The 21,234-nt window shown below is 42.6% G+C and overlaps 1 protein-coding gene across 9 annotated transcripts in view; it reads right to left on the reverse strand.

Moving 5' to 3' along the window:
- UBN2 (ubinuclein 2) overlaps positions 1-20,457 on the reverse strand; it is a 90,411-nt gene extending 69,954 nt beyond the window's left edge. For 4 of the 9 annotated variants that reach the window (XR_014779933.1, XR_014779934.1, XR_014779935.1 and 1 more), the window contains exons 1-3: positions 19,689-20,457; positions 13,682-13,774; positions 321-422 (exon numbers count right to left, since the gene is read on the reverse strand). Coding sequence is in view for 6 of the 9 variants with exons in the window: in XM_084785515.1 (XP_084641641.1) it covers positions 321-422; positions 13,682-13,774; positions 19,689-20,141 (648 nt within the window). In the remaining 3 variants the exon portion in view is untranslated. Of the gene's footprint in view, positions 1-320; positions 423-13,681; positions 13,775-14,921; positions 15,032-19,688 lie in introns of those variants that run through there. The other 5 variants (XM_084785517.1, XM_084785518.1, XM_084785516.1 and 2 more) reach the window with 4 other exon arrangements.
- Between the last annotated feature and the right edge of the window lie 777 nt (positions 20,458-21,234).

The following is a 21,234-nucleotide window of genomic DNA, read 5'->3' on the forward strand; positions in this document are numbered from 1 at the left end:
TATATATTCTCTGTGACTGCTCTCATGCTGCAGCTACAGTAGAAGAGCTGTAAGAGACACCATATGGCCACAGTCTAAAATATTTACCACATGGCCTTTTATAGAGTTTGCCAAAACCTGGCCTATGACAGGAATATAGTAACAACTTACCATGAACAAGCCAACATTACAAAAATGTAAATCTACAGTACTAAAAAAATTCTTCAAGCTATACAAACAGCTTTAGAAAACACAAATAAACATTCACTGAAATATTTTAGTTACTATGCCTGATTTCTACTGCCAAAAGCTTACTGCCATATTAAAGATATATTACTCACAGCCTCTGAGTTATCAATAAATGGATCTGTCTCATCATAGCCAAAGCCTATATCAATTAAATCTTGTAGCCGATCCTTCCGATGTTTACGGGCTTTCCCACCCTGCAAAGAGAGATATGTTAGACTTACTCAGTAACTGTGCTGTTTGCATAAATTACAAGGAAAAAGACCTGTTAGAAGAATACACATAATTTTTGTAGAGAAGCCCTCTGTAGGCAACTGGATCTCCCTATATCCTGCACGTAAACTTAGTGACTGCTTCTTCAGAGTAGAATAAGCCAGACAAAGTAGCTGTAAAGTAGAAAATCTGTCAACGCTTCCTCAACTGAATAATCAACACTAATAATTGTCACTAGTAAGTCAAATCGATGGCATTTATCTTTGACATAATAAAAGTTACTTTCAAACTCTGATCTTCTTTTCAAAAACCTGTGACCTTTGCTCAGCCATGAATCTATAAAATAAGTGATCCATGTTCTGCAAAGCCATCATGATTACAAAAGCCAAGGAAAACAAAAAATCACTCTTGCTGGGCATGGTAGCACATGCTTTTAATTCAAGCACTTGGGAAGTAAAAGCAGGTGGGTTTCTGTGAGTTCAAGGTCAGCCTGGTGTATATAGTGAGTTCTAAAACAGCCAGAAGTACTCTATATTTAAAACAAAAAACAATAACTCTAGATAAGCCAAAGGCAAGGACCACCCCCAAAGTTATCCTCTGACCGCCACATATGTGTCATGGGCATGTGAATGTGTCTCATGTATGAGTATGCACATACGCACACTAAATTAAAATTTTATTATTATGGGGGCTGGAGAGATGGCTCAGAGGTTAAGAGCACTAGTTGCTCTTCTAGAGGTCCTGAGTTCAATTCCCAGCACCAACTGTAACTGTCTGTAACTCCAGTTTCATAGGATCCATCACCCTCTTACACACCAATGCAAATAAAATAATTTATTTTTAAAAATAATATCTATTATATCTTATATATATGAGTATTGCTTGCATATGTGTATGTGCATAGGTGCATGCCGGTTCCCTCAGAAGTCAAAAGAGAACACTGGATTCCCTGAAACTGGAGTTAATGATAGGTGCTGGGAACCAAACCTGTGTTGTGTGTAACACCAATAAGTGATTTTAATTACTACTAAGCCATTTCTCTCCTTTATAGATTTTATTTATTCTCTCCCATCCCCTCTGGTGTTTGTTTTTCGAGGCAGGGTTTCTTTGTGTAGCCTTGACTCTCCTGGACTCACTTTGTAGGCCAGGCTGACCTTAAACTCAAAGAGATCCATCTGCCTCTGCCTCCTCCGTGCTGGGATTAAAGGCGTGCACCACCATGTCATGCCTTTTTATTATTTAAGACTTCTTTTTTGACCAGGAACAGTGGTACACGCCTGTAATCTCAGCAGAGGCAGAGGCAGGTGATCTCTGTGAGTTTGAGGCCAGCCAGGTCTACAAAGTGAATCCAGGACAGCCAGAGCTACACAGAGAAACCCTGTCTTGAAAAAGAAAAAAAGAACTATTTAAAATTTTAGTTGTGTGTGCACATATATGTAAATATACACATATATGCATGCATGTGTGTACTGTGTACACACACACACACACACCCTCAGGAGCCAGAAGAGGGCATCAGATACCCTGGAGCTGGTGTTAGAGTGGTGAGCTACCTGCCATGGTGCTGGGAACCACACTCGGGTCCTCTGCAAGAGCACTACATGCACTTAGTCACCCAGCCATCTCTCCAGCCCCCAAAACCTATTATTAAAAGCTATACATAAATGCTATATAATTGTACACACAGACATTCAAGAATATGAAACCAAGCACACACAGGAACTGGTGAAGACAGATCATGGCCTGTTGTCTAACCTGCTCTCACGTGTACAGTGGCAAGGTCCCCGCTCCAGTTTTGGTGACTGCAGTTACGTGAAGTAGAACTCCTGTTGAGTGTGTAGCTGGGTGATGACCGCAAGAGCCCCTTCTGCTGTCTTTGAAACTTGTGAACCTATAAGTGTTTTTAAATGCAGTATTTCTAAAGCAAAACAATGGCAAACACAAACCAGTTGTTGATTGCATTATTCAATTTATACCTTACTTTGTCCCTCGCTGATGACAGCTTAAGGAGCTCATTGTATCTCAGATACAAGTTTCACAGAAGCTTGGGATAAGGAGTTTAAACAGGAAGCAACCTTTCTCTGTACCACAAAACCAAGTGTGAATTCTGCTTCTGAGCCTCATTACGGATATTTCCATTTACAGACTCAAACACAACTATGATTTCTAAGCATCCCTGCACCATCCCCTCATCCTGTGAAGAGGGAGGAGGAGGAAGAGAGAGCTACTAAGCATCTGGCTGGTAAACTACTTACTTCCAAGCCACAGTGGGCTTTGTAGAAAGAGGAAGAGGAAGATATGACTCTCTACTGTCACTTGGTTCCAGTTCTCACAGGGCCCACTTTAATGCAAATTAAGTCTAGTGTTTATAAAGAGGGATACATTTAATCCAATGTATCTTTAAATAAAAACCAAATGCAAAGAAAATGATACTTGAGGGCCAGAAGGGCTACATCAGAATTATAAACAATGTCTCTAAGGCAGTACCCTCTCTTCAGAGTAACTTCCAAAGGCAACTCTGTTTGCCATATACACTAATACTGAAACATCTACCCTGCCTCAATCCATGCCTCCCTCCAAATAAACCCTCAGGTGGGGAATAACTAAATGGGTGCTGGGCTGTGGTGGCACACCCCTTTAATCCCAGTACTCAAAAGGCAGAGGCAGGCAGATCTCTATGAGTTCGAGGCTAGCCTGGTCTACAAAGTGTGAGTTCAGGGCAGCCAACGCTACAAAGAGAAACCCTGTCTTAAAAAAACAAAAAGAAAGTAAAAGTAAATGAAAAAAGAGAGATGTTATAACTTTTAAATTCAGGGACTGGAGAGATGGCTCAGTGATTAAGAGCACTGTCTGCTCTTCCAAAGGACCTGGGTTCAATTCCCAGCACCGACATGACAGCTCACAACTCTGTAACTCTAATTCCAAGGGATCTGACACCCTCACATCAAAGCACATAAAATAAAGCTAAATAAAAAAAAAACAAACAACTTGTAAAAGTCTACTAAGAATTACATACATTATCTTACGCCAGTATTTAAGATTTTAAAGTATCTACTAAGGGCTTGGGGCTTAGCTCAAAGACCAAGTGCATGCTTAGCATATGTGCAGTCCTGGATTCTCTTTCTAGCAGTCTTCCCAAAACATATGTCAAGAATTGAAGCTACGGAGACCACGCCTGCAACTCCAGTTCTTAGGAGGCTGAGATAAGACAACTGAAAAGTCAACGACACGCTTCTCCACAGTGAGTTTAAGAACATAATATGCTGGCCAGCCATGGTGGCGCACCCTTTAATCCAGCACCCTCGACGCAGAGGCAGGCTGTATGTTCGAGGCCAGCCTGGTCTACAAAACGAGTCTAGGACATCCACGGCTGCACAGAAAAACCCTGTCTGGGGGGTGGTGGAGGAACACCCCCCAAAAGATGCAATATGTTAAAATAGCAGAAGTTACTTAAGCTCTTTTAAAATTTTTTATTATTATTTTCTGCATAGAGTATTTTGCTTGCATTTAGATAGGTATACCATGTGCACGCCTGGTGCCCATGAAGTGCAGAAGGTGGTACTGAACCCTCTGGAACTGGAGTTCTGGACAGCTGTAAACTGTCATACTGGTGCTGGAACTGAGCCCAGGTCCTCCTCAAGATTAGCTTAACTACGGAGCCACCTTTCCTCCCCCTCCTCCTCCACCACCCCAGAATTTAAGTTCTTATTCCCAAAGAACTAAAAGCAAGATAATCTGCTTAAGAAATTTGCCAAGCACCTACACTGCACCAGCCTTTGAGGACTGTATAGTACTGCAGCCAGAAAGATTAATGACTACACTAATGATAAACAGTAAAAAGGGAAATTACATGAAGGTTGTATGGAGTCCTTTTTAACAGATGATCTAACCAAGTTTTTCCTAAGACATTTATTCTTAGATAAAACACATGCAGCGAAACACTTGTGGGAGCTCTTGAGTAATTCCAAGATAAAAGTTTAATAGAAATCACTTGGCTAATACACGGGAAATAAACCCAATTTAACTAGTTTAAAAGGAATAAGTGCAGCAATCTCAATATCACCAGTTACTGGAGGCATAAAATCTGTATTTAACTCCCCTAATTCTGTAATTAGATAGATCATGATGAGGACAGCTACTACTCACAGAGTGCAGATCTGCCCTGCATCTGACACTAAGCACTTCCATCTTATCTCACATTCCACAAATGAAAAAATACCAATGCTTAGGAAAGAGAGGTAACGCATCAATGATTACTGCAGTGGTTTGAACATATGTGGACCCCAGAGACGCATGTGTTTGAATATGTGGCCCATAGCGAGTGGCACTATTAGGAGATGTGGCCTTGTTGGAGGAAGTATGTCACTGGTGGAGGGCTGTGAGGTCTCACAAGTTCAAGTCTGGCCAGTGTAAGAACAGTCTTCCTTCTGCTGCTGTGTATCATGATGTAGAGCGCTCAGCACCATGTCTCCCTGCACACTGCCATCCTTCCCACTATGACGATGACAATGGACTAAACCTCTCAAACTGTCAGCCAGCCTCAACTGAACACCCATTATAAGCTGGCACACACCAGTAATCCCAGCACTCAGGAGGCAGAAGCAGGCCGATCTCTCTGAGTTTGAGGCCAATCTGGTCTACAAAGTAAGTCCAGAACAGCGAAGACTACACAAACGTTGCCTTGAAAAACCAAAAACCTGGGCTGGAGAGATGGCTCAGGTTAAGAACGCTGACTGCCTTTCCAGAGGTCCTGAGTTCAATTCCCAGCAACCACATGGTGGCTCACAACCCTCTGTAATATGATCTAATGCCGTCTTCTGGCATGTAGGTGTACATGCAGATCGAGCACTGTATACATAATAAACCTTAAAAAAAGAAAAGAAAAGAAAAACCAAACACCAAAACAACACAAAAAGATTTGTACTCAATAGTGAAAGTTGCTGTGGTCATAGTGTCTCTTTACAGCAATAAAAGCCAAACTAAGACAGTTAAAAAGACTCATTTCTACCTAGAAAAATGGTTAAGAGATGTTACAGAGCCTGTGGGGTCATTTTTCAGCTAAAGCCTTCCACTCAGTGTCAGAATTCTAATCAGTGCCCACATTGTCACATGTCTTCAGATTAGCTTCTCCCACACAGTACCCAGTTTCACACTTACTCTACTGAGCTAGCAAGACAGCTCAGAGCTTAGAGGCACTTACACACAAATTCAGTCCCTAGATCCCATTCATGGCAGGAGAAACAGAACTCCTAAGTGTTGTCCTCTGACCTCCACAATACATGGTATAGCATGCAGTTATCTACTCAGGAGCACACACACTTCATTACCTGACACAATTAAAGTGATAATAGCCCGTGTTAACAAGAATGCAGAGGAACTAAACATCTCCCATTTCTCTTGTGGAGACACAAAGGGATATAATAGCCCAGTGTGAAATCCTACACTTATAATCCCAGCACTTGGGAAAGCTGGGGCAGGAAGATCATGAGTTGAGATTATCCTTGACTACAGAGTAAGATACTGCCTCAGAAACAAACACCCAAACAGGCCAGGCCTGGTGGCACCTGCCTTTAATCCCAGCACTCAGAAAGAGGAAGATCTCTGAGTTTGAGGCCAGCCTGGTCTACATAGGAAGCTCCAGGACAACCATAGGACATAGAAAAGCCCTGTCTCAAAACAAAAAAATTTTTAAAGGGAGCAAACCCAACAATCACTTTGTAAGAATGGGCACAGTGGTGATGTATGTAACACCAGAGCAGGGTGGAGAGGGGGAGACAGATCTCAGCACTCACTGGTCACCCAGTGTAGCCAATACAGTGAAAGATCTCATCTCAAAAGGGGAGGGGGGGGGCTGGAGAGATGGCTCAGTGGTTAAGGGCACTGGCTGTTCTTCCAGAGGACCTGGGTTAATTCCCAGCACCCACATGGTCATCTGTAACTCCAGTTCCGTGGGACCTGACACCCTCATAGACGTACATGCAGGCAAAACGCCACTGTACATAAAATAAAAATAAATAAATCTTTAAAAAAAAAGATTCTCTAGCCTTCACGCACACCTGAGAGCACACTTGTGTACACAACAAACACAAACATGCACATGAAAGAGCATACACACAATAAAAATGTATGGCTTTTTCCTTTTACATTTACTATTTCTGTGTGGGTCCACAACATAATACACATGTGGAAGCCAGAGGACAACCTCAAAAGTTGGCTTTCTTCTTCTACCATGCAGGTTCTAGGGGTCAAACTCAGGCCATCTGGCTTGTCAGCAAGTGCTTCCCACCCCTGTTGCCCTCCTCGCCCAGTCCCCACATTAAAAAAAGAAAAAGTTATCTCACCAGGCAGTGCACTGGAGGCGGAGGCAGGCTGATCTCTGAGTTCAAGGCCAGCCTGGTTTAGATTCCACAACAGCCAGGACTACACAGAGAAACCCTACCTGACAAGGGTGACCTAAACACCTGGGACAATCCTCCTGCCTCAGCCTCCCAAGTGCTGAGGTTACAGGCCTGAGTCGCTACACCCAGGTTGAAAATATATATTAATATAAAATATATGCTGTGATTTTTTTTTTTAAAGAGCAGCTTTATGTGTAATAGTCAAAAACTAAAACCTGGGGCCAGTGAGATGGCTCTGATGGTGGAGGCTCTGCAGCCATGTCTGATGACTTGAGTTTGGTCCCTGGAACTTACAAGGTAGAGGAGGAAAACCGACTTCTGCATGCTCTCCTCTCACCTCGACATGAGGAGAAAATAGAAAAACACTTTTATAAAAATAATAAAACCTCCAAGCTTTGAGAAGAGTACAATGTCCTGCATGTGCTGAATGAGTATGACACTGGGAGACCCACTGACACAGGAGACACATGCATGACTCTCAAAGCCACCATGCTAAACCAAAGACTCACAGAGACAAGGTTCATTTACAGCAAAGTCTAGAAAAACAAAAAACCTACAGAAACAAAAACAGACCAGAAGTTTCTAGGGCTTCGGCTAGTGGTAGAGAGGACTGCCTACCAAGATATCCAAACAAACTCTGTGGGGAGATAAAATTGGCCTACACCAAGACTGTACATTCACGCTTAAAGACTGCATGCATTTATTAAAACTCAAGTTGCACAATTAAAATTGATGAGTTGTAGTTAAATTATAACCTTCAAAGTCTGTCGTTCATTTCTTTCTTCTCTACTTTCCTTCCTCCTCAATCTCTCCCCTTTTAATTGTAAAATTTTTGCCAGAGCTTGGGGAGGGAGGGAATCAAACTAAGAATTATTATTTCTACTTCAAGTCTGTCTCCCACGACCCTTTGCTTCAGTTTGGTCACATCTCCAGCTTCCTTTCCAGGTCTAGAAAGCTGATCATTGTTTTTACCTAAATGTATTCTATCCCTTGGCTAGCCTCACTTCCCTCAAGTCTATTATTGTATCTTACTGTATCTAATGAATATTTCAAAAATAATAGCCTTCTGCCTCAGAAGAATCCTTATTACAAAACCTGCAAAAGCACTAACATTACAAGTTCAAGGCTTTCTGCACGTGTGCCTGGCTGCCCACCTTTCATCCCTGACTTTCTAACGTGAACTTTCTGGTGCACTGAGATCCCCTCCCTAGGCACATGTGCTCATCTTTCCTCAGGCTTTCACTTTATACGGAATCTTACTCTTCACTGAATCCTACTGTCTCTCATAGCTCAGCCTGAATTAAATTCTTCTCTAGGATGGTAATTAAAATCACAACCACTCTTTTCTGTTCATCGAATACTTTCAGGAAGAGGCACAAGGTACAATTAATTAGCTGATTATAATTTGCTGGGGGAAATCTAAAACAAAACAAACAACAAATTCAGTCTGTTGTGATGAGCAAATATAGCTTATTTGTAATTAAATATAGGAACATATGTGTCTAGTCAAGGTTACCAGCTTGTTGCCACTAAAATTGACTGTTATTGTTGGCACTCAATGGAGCAAAATAGTAGTGCTGTTAAATAGGTGTGAATTTTTTAAATTTAAGTGTGAATCTTAAAGAGATTATCAAAAAGAACTAACTAAAGCTTTTATTATAATATTAATCTATAATCTCACTAAAAATCCTATCAATAAGCATCAAATTGTGTGTGTGTGTGTGTGTGTGTGTGTGTGTGTATAATCTCAAACCATTCAATGTTAACAGCCATTTCAAAACAAAAGGCAGCCACGCACTGTGGCACACGCCTGCAATCCCAGCACTTAAGGAGGCAAAGGAAGGCAGATCTCTGTGAGTTTGAGGCCAGCCTGATCCAGGACAGCCAAGGCTACACAGAGAGAAACCTTATCTTGAAAAACTACAAAACAAAAACCCAAAAGGGTATATAAGGAGTAAGAAAAGCAGTTTGTTAAACCTTATTTACATTCAGGTTAATCACAGAAAGGTTACTATGAGTGTTTATTAAACATTTTAGCCCAACAATGATGGTTCAGTGGTAAAGACACTTGCTGCCAAGCCAGACAACAAAGCTTGATTCCCCAAGATCTACATAGCAGAATGAGAAAACAGACACCCAAAAGTTGTCCTCGGATATCCACACATGTAATGTGCATATACACACCCAAGCAGACACCACATAAAATACATAAATAAGTAATTTTTAAAATTTAAAAGCAGGTGGCTGTAGAGATAGCTCAGACAGTTAAGAGCAACTGTTGACTTGCAGAGGACCCTTGGGGTTTGATTCTAGCAACCATATAGCAGTTTACGCTCATCTGTACTTCAGGCCCACAGTTAGAACTTGCTATGTAGCCTACGCTCTTCTCAAAACTTGTAATCTCCCTGCCTCAGCATGCAAGATGAAAGGCATGTAGCACCATGTCTGCCTTGGAACAACACATTCAACAAATGCCTAAAAGGAGCATATGCAATGCAAATTTTAAATATTAGAATTTTACCTAAAGGAACTCAAGACAGACTGGCCATGTGTCCTCCCTACTAGACAGACCTATTCTGAATCACTCTCTTTTTCAGTATCTTTAGCAAGACTGTTCCCTACAACAGAATCAGTCTTAATTCACAATTTTCTGAACCTTTTAAAACTGTACAGTTTACACACTAAATAGACCTTATAAAAATCAATTTTTACTTGCATAGAATTAAAAAAAATCTTCCATTTTGTCCCATCTCAACTGAAGAATGTCTTAAAGTTCTAAGTATTCCTTCATGATGACTCAGCCATCAGTACTGAGTCATTAGTACTGGCTTAACCTGATAATCAGTATCTCAAGCCAATGCTGAGTGATGACAGCATTAGTAAACTAAAAACAAGATTTTCCTAGGACAGGACCCCATTGCCTCTGTGACAGCAAATGGAGCAAAGCATCAACACCCACTGGTCACTTTTGGCAGAGAGAGTAAGTATGACATTAAATAGTAAGACTCTGGTCCTACAGCTGAGAAGAAAACACCCTGGTTACAAAGCTTCTCAATTTGTACCACAGCCCTCTACAATTACATCTTTTTATATCTATGCTGATTTCAGCCTTCTAATAAAAAGCCTACAGTTTTCCATCAGTGGAGACAGTTACCAGGACAGAAACACTAACACACACTTTGACAGCCATCCTTAAATGGGTGTCAGATCTTCCACATGTCCTAAAACTGCTGTTTCACAACAGGTCTGCAGGGAGGTTGAAAATTTATTTAGCTCAGAGGCCACAGGATAAAAATGGCTCAGCAGCCAGACACAGTGACGCACGCCTGTAATCCCAGCACTTGGGAGGCAGAGGCAGGCATATTGATGTGAGTTCAAAGCCAGGCTGGTCTACAAAGTAAGTCTAGGACAGCCAAGGCTACACAGAGAAACCCTATCTCAAAAAAAAAAAATTCTTTTAAAGGCTCAACAAAACAAATGATCAGAATTAAACAAAAAAGTGCTCTTTGAAAAAGAATTTCATTTTCCTTTAAGACTATCCTATCAGCCAGGTGCAGTGGCCCACACCTTTAAGCCCAGCATTCAGGAGACCGGGATAGGCGGATTTCTGTGAGTTTGAGGCCAGCCTGGTCTACAAAGTGAAGCCAGGACAGCCAGGACCACAAAAGAAACCCTGTCCTTAAAAAAACAAAAACAAAAACAAAACTATCCTATCCTCTTAAGAGGGTTTGTTTGTTTGTTTGTTTGTTTGTAGCCTTGACTATCCTAGACTTACTTTGTAGACCAGGTTGGCCTCAAACTCATGGTGATCCACCTGCCTTTGCCTCCTGAGTGCTAGGGTGCACACCTGGTTTTCCTTGAAAGATTTTAAAAGATAATTTTATAATTTTAATATACACTCGACCCTAGATTGGTTCAAAAATCTCCAGATGTTCAACTATCCATATAAAACATCATATCTTTATATATAACTCACTTGTATCCTGCTTTCTACTCTATCTCTAGGTATTTATAACATCTAATACAATGTGAATGGTCTGTAGCTATAAACCTGTATTTTTAGGGAGTAATACTAAGAAAAAAGTCTTCCCATGTATAATAGAGTATACATTTCTTTCTTTCTTTCTTTCTTTTTGAGTATTTCTAATCTTCAGTTGTTTGAATCCATGGAGGCAGAATCTACAACTATGATGAGCTTGTTCCACACTACTATTTTTTCATTTTATGTTTTGTTTTGTTTTGTTTTGAACACAGGGTCTCTCTATGTATTTCTGGGTGTCCTAGTGCTGCTATTAGACCAGTTTGAAACTAGTAGAGAGCCACCACATCCCGCCTTGTTACAGCTCACTAATGGACCAGTGAGTGATGCAAGTCTTAAAACAATTACATGTATTTGCAATATCCACTTCCCAGTGCCATATCCAAGGGAACTGTTGAAAGTATTGATTGTGTTTACTCAATTCTTTTTTGTTGTTGTTAGGCATGGTGGCATGTAACTTTAATTCCAGAATTTGGGAAGCATAGGCAGGCTAGCTAGTCTGTGAGGTAAGTTCCGGCCACCAAGGCTACATAAAAGACCCTAAATACATACATACATACACACACACACACACACACACACACACACACACATATCCTGAAGCTACGTAGGACTCTGACATAAGCATGAACATTGGTACTCAAGTCTCTAAGGTAGGTAGAGGACGCAGATGTTTTTCTTTTTAAGTACACCAACTTTAAAGGTGCAATTCATCAGTGGTAGTAACTGCTTGGCACGGAATTGCTCAGAATCAAAGTTAGCTGAGTCCCAAGTGAGGCACCAGGCATTGTGCTGGTCACCTTCACAGAGATGACTAAATTTATGCCCAATCCTAGACATAGAAGTTCTGCAGACATGTAGTGTAACAAAGCTAGGGAAATTACCAAGAGTAATCTTTTGGGCATCACAAGTTACATTGTGTCCTACACCAAATCTAAATCCACTAAAATTAAAACTTTGTTCCCTGCTCTGGCATACACCACCTAGAAACTATCTTAAAACCTAGCCAGAAGCTGGTATGTTTACCCTTAACACCTACAACCTGAGCCAGGAGGTAAGAGACAGGAAGACCATGAGTTTCAGTGCTACAGAGTGAGACCATCTTAAAGCAACAAAACAGACAGACCAAAAACCAACAGAGAAACACCTCACTACAAATAAGCATAATTTTTTGGGCGGGGGATATCTTTTTTTTTTAGAACACCTACCAGTTCATCTGCTTTAGTGAAGAGCCACAGAACATATACCCAGAAGGACTCTTAAAAAAAAAAATCTCAGTTCACAGATATGAAAGCTGGGGTTTAAAGAGCAAAATAACTTCACCCAAAGGGCATAATTTGTTGGTGGCAAAGAGAAGCCTAAAGCCCAACTCGATTTCCACTGTATTCTGGTATTTGTCTCATGCAGGAGCCAAGTGTCAACTCTAATTTGAGTTGCACTTTGAGGATAACAGGGGAGGCAAGGAGTGAATGCTGGTGTCCTGGCTCTGTGAAGCACTTCTGATGCTCAGAGTGGAAACAATGCAACCTCACTCCTCAACTCAGCAAGAGCAGTTAAAGCCATAGGACATCAGGGCTTTGAACTAAGAGCTTTCTACAGACAACTATGCTAAAAATTGGAGAAAAATGCAATATGAAAATTATATTATACTTTTATAATATATTATTTATATATTTTCTATTAAAATAAGAACTGATATATTGTTGCATATAATATAGGATATACATGAATATTTAAGATGAGTATGACAGCAGGGCGTGGTGGCACACACCTTTAATCCCAGCACTCGGGAGGCAGAAACAGGCAGATCTCTGTGAGTTCGAGGACAGCCTGGTCTACAAAGTGAGTCCAAGAAAGCCAAGGCTACACAGAGAGACCCTGTCTCGAAAAATAATAAAAAATAAAAGAGAGCCGGGCATGGTGGTGCGTGCCTTTAATCCCAGCACTTGGGAGGCAGAGGCAGGCGGATCTCTGTGAGTTCGAGGCTAGCCTGGTCTACAAAGTGAGTCTAGGACAGCCAAGGCTACAAAGAGAAACCCTGTCTCGAAAAAGCAAAAAAATAGCTGGGCGTGGTAGCGCACGCCTTTAATCCCAGCACTCGGGAGGCAGAGGCAGGCGGATCGCTGTGAATTCGAGGCCAGCCTGGACTATAAAAGCGAGTCTAGGACAGCCAAGGCTACACAGAGAAACCCTGTCTCAAAAAAGCAAAAAAATAATAATAATAATAATAATAATAATAAATAATAATAATAATAAAATAAAAATAAAATTAAAAGAGAGATATACATATGATATACTGATTCTGATGAATTCTTAAAAGTACAGTCTGTAAACTCTCATGAAAGGGAAGAAGGGTGATGAACTGCCACGCCAGGAGCACAGTTCTCTTCAGCAGTGGGAGGGGAGCAGGGTCAGAGTGCCACACAGCCGGAGGTGTTGCCTGTCCTTGACCTTGCATGACCACGGACCAGTCACTTAACCTTGGGCTTAGAGCTTCATTCTCTTCACCTATAAATATGGTAACTATTACTTACCTTAGAGGTGTGTGTGTGTGTGTGTGTTTTAATTGTAAAATTTGTTAAGCAAACTGCCTAGATTCTAGAAGGACTGACTATAGTGAACACAGCCTATTAACACAGTCAGGACAAACCTGTAAAACTGTCTGGCTGTCAAAACCATTCATTCAGCTTCAATTTGTGAGATCAAGATAAGTAAGCAGTTGCTATTTATAGGCCCTCCCAACGAACTGCACAGAGAAAACAGGCCAGCGGGGTAAAATTACCTAGGTGGACACTATTATACTCACATATTTCATTTCAAACTTCTTAGCCAACATTTCCACTTCTTGCCTCTCCTTATGCTCATCAGTAAATGGGTCTTCTGTATGAACAAGCTTCTTCTGATTCAAAGGAAATGGGGAAAGAAACACAAGTTAGCACTACTTCAACTACACTGCTATATACTAATCATGTATCAACCACAATTTAGTATAGCCAAATGTATATTTGATAGTGTATCAAATAGGTATTAAATATTATATAACTTTACCTATTGTATTATTTTCCAGACTTGAATATACCTTTAAATTTCAATCAGTCAATTTTTCCTAATGTAAACAAACAGGCCAAAAGCATTAAAAGCCTTTAAAAAATAATAATGGTTCACATTAGGAAAGTTTCTGCAGTTAATACTTACACATTGTACAGTTTTTTTATGGCCAAGAATTCAGCAATCTGTATTTACTCCACTTGCAAAATGGCCCCATCCAAAATAAAGCAATCTCTCCTCCAGGCCAACATTAGGTAAAAATGAAAATATAAATTTTATTTTGATATTATCCCTAAAAAGGACTAATTGGTTCAGTCATGATATATCCCTTAAAAAGTATTCAAATTATTAAGACTCATCATATGCTTCTACATTATTACTTGAGATTCTGCAGTGGTCTTGGCTTTCTGCTGAGACTTAGAATCAATAGTTTATCACCTGTCTCCAATCAATGCATATCCATTCAAGGAATACACAAAGCTAAAAAATGTGCAAGAGCTCATCATAGCTTCCTTATAACAGTGCAGAATGAAACACTGTTCTAAAATACAGTCTAAAACACATAGACACATGCGCACACAATAAGTGAGAATCTTCCATTCACCACCCACTTGCCAAAACAGATAAACTTATATCCTTTTCTGATGTTACTACGTTTTCCATTATTAAAAAATTCTTTATTATTGTGTGCTGCATGATGGGGGTGGGTAGGCATATGCATCCATGTGGAGGTTATAGGGCAATATTGTGAGGTCTGTTCTCTCTTGCACCTTTCTGTGGATTCAGGGGATAGAACTCATGTGGCCAATCTTGCATCGACCTCAGCTTACTATTTCAGCAGACAAATTTTATACGTATGCTTCTCAGTGTAAAAAATTAAAAAAAAATTGAAAAGCTACTTTTAAAAATACTATTTTTATCCAATTTTAGAATTTTACTTTAAAAGTAAATTTGGTTTTGTTGTTTGCTTGTTTTGTTTTTTGGAGACAGGGTCTTACTATGTAGTCTTGGATGACCTGGAACTCACTATGTAGACCAGGATGGCATCGAACTCAGAGATCCTTCTGATTCTGCCTCCCTAGTGCTGGGATTAAATGTGTGTACAACCACACCCATCTGAAAGTAAATTTTTAAAGGGTTAATTTTTTAAAACTGATAGAGCAGCTTTAAATAAATAAAAAATGATAAATAAATTTAAAAATATTACAACCAGGACAAAGACCTGAATCTGGAATTTAGGCACTTCACCCTAGATCTGAAGACCAACACACATAATCAGCCTAAAACATGACAGGGAAACATGAACAGGATAAAGACAGAAAGGTTCACCCTGCCCAGCACAGCAGAATAGAGGGAGACAGACTCCTTAAGATTTTAAGGAGTTAATTTTAGAATCAATTTTTAGATGTAATAATAAATATTCATAGAATTTCTTATCCTGATTGCATTATCAATGAAAAGCATAAATAACCCATGGGGAAACAAACTAGCAAAATCAGACTGGTAAAGAAGGTAAACACTAAATTACGGGTACAGCAGTCCCCTAAATCTAATGCAAAGGACTGCAAGCAAACAACATATTTTGTTGTTATAGATTGTTCCCTCCCATCACTGTGTAGTCCAAATACTAGGTCCTTATTACCAATCTGATGGGGATCTTATGAGTTTTATTGAACCCTGAACCTTTCACACACTAGTCAAGAGCTCTCCCACTGAGCTTTATCCCCAATCCAGCCAGACTCATTTTACATATATAAATATAAACACGAAGATTTCTGGGGTTTTTGCTTTGTTTTACTAAGAATCACCTTTAAATGTCATTCTAAACTTTTTTTCAAGACAGGATTTCACTACACAGTCTAGGCTGGCCTCAAACTCACAACCCTACCTTAGTAACTGATAAATAGACCTATCACCATACCCAGGCTGTTTTAAAGTATCTTGGGTACTTAGTACAGGCATATCTCTTGTTGAGATATGGTCTACAAAATTAAAATGGACGCACCCCTCCTTTACAGTTAAGAATAATGGTGGCACTCTCAACACTCAGGAAGCTCAGGTATGAAGTCTGACAGAAGTTTGAGGCCAACCTGGGCTACACAAGAGACCTTACCTCAAATTAACAAGCACCCACAAATAATCATCTCTTTTCCCAATAAAAACTCAAGAAGAAACCCCACCCTCAGGTGAAACAAACTGCAAATTATGAGCTGCCTATGTGTGAAGTCAATGCAATGATTTTCTCCTTTGATCTTAGTAGCATGTTCAAATCTTCCCAAGTCTTCTCCAACACATGCAAGTGACAAGCAAGAGAATACCACAGAGCTCTGTAACAGGATGGTTACATCACCGCCGGTGTCACTCCTTTTTCTCTTTACAGGAACCATTTCATTCATTATGTTCTCAAATGGGTGCTCAGGTTATCTGATTTCTTGGCTTGCTAAGAAATGAACTTTTTTCTTATGTATTGGTCACATCCAAAACTTACTTCACAGTGCACTACTGACAGCAATGGTGAGCAGACTAATCTCTCAGGGGTGACTACGATGCCACCTTCACCACCTGAACCCCAGCATGACATCATACCACATGGAGCAAGGCAAAGGGCTAATCTAACCTGCAAGGAGATCTTGCTTTTTTTTGGTGGGGGTGGGAGGGTTGTCCTGGACTTTGTAGATCAGGCTGGCCTCAAACTCGCAGTGATCCACCTGCCTCTGCCTCCCAAAGTGCTGGGATTAAAGGCAGGCGCCACCACCACCCAGCTCAAGCTGTAATCTTGCTTTTTAAGAGCCGGCCAAACTATATTTTTGCTCATACATACAGAAACATTCCAACTGAATTTCTGTTCACTGGGGTTGCATACTTCATTTAGCAGGTGGGAGGGGCTTATTTAGTGCAGAGGGTATTTACACATATTGCAGGTGGGAGGGGCTTATTCAGTGCAGAGGGTATTTACGCATATTGCAGGTGGGAGGAGCTTATTCAGTGCAGAGGGTATTTACGCATATTGCAGGTGGGAGGTGCTTATTCAGTGCAGAGGGTATTTACACATATTACAGGTGGGAGGGGCTTATTCAGTGCAGAGGGTATTTACGCATATTGCTGCTTTCAACAACTTCCAGTTGACAAACCTTGTTCACGGACATATTTAAAAATTGAAACTTTCTCTCCTAATTTTACTTAGCCTACCACAGACAGGTAGAGTATTCAAGTACAGTAGCTCAAAATTAAAATTATTTTGGAAAAAGTATAACTCTAAACTAAATTCATCTGAGCCAGGCCTGGTGGTACAGGACTATAATCCCAGCTACTCAGTATTCTGAAACAACAAGATTATGAATTCAAGGCCAATATAGCTACAAAGTAAGTTCAAGCCCAGCCTGCCCAACTTAACATTATCTTGTCTCAAAAACAAAGAACTGGGTTGTTACTTGGAGGCTTGTCAGTAATACAACATATCGCTGGTCTATCGTGTTGAAGAACCTTGAACACGTACTCAGCACTGAAAAAAGAAAAAAGACTTCCCAGAAGAGGAAAACCACTTCCACACATTCTCCAGTTGGTCACTTACAGAGTTGTTATTTATACATTCTTTGGTGATAAATATATTAAGTAGGACTAGTCATAGGAAAATGTGGCAAATGTTTCCTATAAAAGTATACCACATTAAAAACAGAATATATTCTTTTGTGGAATTACAAAAGATATATGGTTAAATATACAATGAGAAAAATGGACCAAAAAAAAATCGCTAAATTGATAGTACATAAATCCCTAAGTTGACAGTATGTAAGAAGCAAACAAAAAATTAAACCCAATTCATCTGTTTCCTAGAACATAAAAGTATAGCCATATACCAAACACTGCTTTAAGGGTCAGGTAAAGATCACATACACACTGGTAAGTACCACAAAGCCTAACTAGAGAGCAAGTTAAATGGTAAGTATCATATAATGTATTAAAACACCTCGCATGATGGCGCACACCTTTGATCCCAGCACTCAGTAGGCACAGGCAGAGGGATCTGAGTTTGAGACAAACTCACTACAGAGTGAATTCTAGGACAGCCAGGGCTACACAGATAACCCCTATCTCAAAAAACCAAACCAAAACACACCTAGGTCAGTGTAGGTACTTTTCTTTGGTGCTTGTACAATGACAAAACACTAACTTGCATTATGTATTTTTACCTAAAGATGGCTTTGTCCTGCGGTTTTATTACACTTATTAACTGGTGTGCATGTGAACAACTTGCAGAAGATGGCTCTCCTTCCACCACGTGAGTCCTTCATTCTGTTTTGGTTTTTTGACGCGGGGTCTCATATGTGGCCCCCAACTCGCCATCCTCCCACCCCAGCCTCCAGAGTGCTGAGGTTACAGACTAGCATGCCCATCTACAAAATGTTCTACATCTGTAACTTATGAAAATTATAAAAAAAAAATTGCGCACCTACTTATATTAGCAGGTCAAGTTTAATTTTCTTTTGAAAAATGCTCCAATTTAATAAACAAAAGATGACATATGTGAGTTCTGAATGAACTGAGTAGACAGGCAAAATGTTATGTGAAAGTGACGAAAATGGTCTCTGCCACTAACAATTCAATTTCCCTGAAAACATTTTGTAATGATGGCCACACAATAATACTTGGAACTAGCCATCAAAGGATTATCTGGCACAAAATGACCACAAACTAATGATATTATTCAATGTGAGACTTTTGACTAAAGAGTCCTTCACTGCAACAACAAAGATAGTTGATGAAAGGAACTAATGAATTCTAGAGTCCATTAGACCTGCTCGAAAGCCGAGCCCACTAAAGAGCACAGTCGCTAAACAAGAGGGCAATGTCTGTCTGTCTGCCCCCATCCCCCTCCTAAAGATCACCAACCCACAACAATAAAAATTACAGTCACCGACAAACCGCTGTCCTAATCCCCATTGTTCACCGCTTTCTTCAGAAGGCATACCTATGTATTTTCCTAAGTTTTTTTTTTTTTAATTCAAAGCCAACGTTTTTCCATCATTCTCCAAAAGACCACAACGGACAAATAACCCCAATTCAAACTAATGAGAGGCAAAAAAAAAAAAAAAAAAAATATGATTGGACAGCCACCGGGTAAAACAGGAGACCTTTCCATTCAAAGGCAATACGCACAAACTCAGCACACACAAAGCTAACAATATTTACCAACACGAGTGTAACCACATTAACGAACCCACTTTTTCATTCTAACGTGTAATTTTTAGTTTCTGAAAATGTTTAATTTCAATCAAGGAATAGTTAAACCACCCGGCCACGAGCCCACTCAGCATCCCTGGCGCCCGGTACAGCTGGGTTGAGGAAGGATGAGGATGAGCCGGGGTCACACAATCTCTCCGCTTCAGACCGGGGGGCGTGTCCCCCAAGGTTTTTTCGCTTCCCTCCTACCGGAACGACAGATGGAGTGCCACAAGAAGCTAGCCGCACGGCTCGCGGGGCCTCGGGATTTGGTGAAGGGGGGGGAATCAGAAAGGAAAAGGAGGGGGAAAAAAAAAAACACTGAGGTTTCGAAAGGTGCACAGGAAAACCGGCTCGGCGCGGTGTGGAGGGGGCAGCCTCAGCCACCTAGGTGGGCCGAGCCGCGCAGCTCCCACCCGGTCTAGCCGCCCGGCCCCCCCGCTACCCCACCCCCGGGGGGAGCCAAGTGCAGAGCAGCCCGGGCAGGCGGCGGGTCCGGTGGCGCCCGGGTTGTGGGGCGGCCCGGAGGGAGGGACCCTCTGTACCCGTTGTTCTCCGCACAGCAGCAGCTCCGGGTAGCTGAACTCCACGCAGCTTTCGTCCGTGGGGTCCTTGAGCACCAGCTCCAGGCGAACCGTCTCCTTCGGGGGTCGCGGCGGCTGCGGCGGCGGCTCCGCCCGGGAAGCCGACTCCCGCGGAGGGGGAGCCTGCAGGGGCGGCAGCAGCAGCGGCGGCAGCGGCGGCGGCGGCGGCTCGGGCCGCGGGGGCTCGCGCTGCAGCGCCATGGGCGGCTCGGCGCGGCTCACCTCGCGCTGGGGGAGCGGCTTGTCGCGCGCCGGGGGCTGCGCGTCAGCGCGGGGGGCCGGCTCCGCCCGGGCCGGCTCGCGGTACGGCTGCGGCTCCAGCCGGGGGGGCTCGCGCTCGGCGCCCGCGAAGTCGGCCTCGCGCCGCCTCACCGGTGACAGGCTAATGAACGCGACTCTGCGCGGCTCCGCCATCCCCACTGTCCTGGCCCTCTGCGCTCGCTCGAGCCGGCGGCTCTCTCCTCGACGCCGCACGGTGTGCCTGCCCGCCTTCCCTTCCGCTCTCCGTCACTATTCTTCCCTCCAGCACCCTCAGCCGTCTCCGTGGACGCCACCGTGAGCGCGGACCCGGTCCCCGCGCCTGCTACTACGTTCTGACGGGCTCCGCCACCATCGCCAGGGTCGCCGCGGCCGCCATGTTGGATCCCCCACATAAATAGAACCAGGCCGCTGAGCGGGCGCATGCGCACACCGGAGACGCTCGCGTCCACAGTCGTGGCTGTTGCTCAGTTTTCCCCTCAACAGTCTGGAGTCCAGACAGCCCGGCGGAAGTGACGTCACCGACAGCCCCGTCTCCGTGGCGACGGGGACGCTAGCTAGGCTTTGGCTTCAAAGGAGGGGTTTGGGGTTCCCGGAGTGATTTCCTCTTCTCGCCCGGAAACCGAGGCACGCTCACGGATCCCTCAGGGTGAGCGCTGCGATGTGCCTGGGACCGACCCAGTCATGGCGCCGGGTCCCGCCCGACGTCGGCCTCTGGCTCTTAGCGCTGGGGAGCAGGGTTGTCAGCTGAGGACCCTGGAAAGGGGTGAAGGACTCGCCGCCGGCCCCTGGGCCTGCCCATGCGGTGCCCAGTCGCCTGAGGTGTCCAGGGTAGAAAGGCGAAGACTATGCCAGCCCCAGACCCCTCCCGAAAGTGCCACGCTGCCGCCCACACCGCTGCCACCCACTCTTTTCCCTAGCCGCTTTGCGCACGGCGGGGAGACTCTCAATTGGGAAACCGAACTGGCAAACGAACAAACAGTTCGCGAAGACGTGAACGTTTCAGCAGGGTTTGGTGTTGTTTTAGCGAACGCACGGGGGAAAAAAAACTGTTAGATGGCTCATTTCTGAGTGGGAAGGAGCGCTGGTTAGGCTTTTTTGGAGCATCTGTGGGCAACGAATTGGAGTTCAGATTTTAACGGATGAGATTTACAGGCCCTTTTAGTCTATTCAGTAGAAAGTGAATTTTAAGGATCCCTGTACACATCCTTAAGGAAACCCAAGCTCGTTAATTGCATTAGCTATATTG

Source organism: Acomys minous (assembly GCF_964271855.1).
Source record: "Acomys minous genome assembly, chromosome: 6".
In the NCBI taxonomy this organism is placed as follows: Eukaryota; Metazoa; Chordata; class Mammalia; order Rodentia; family Muridae; genus Acomys; species Acomys minous.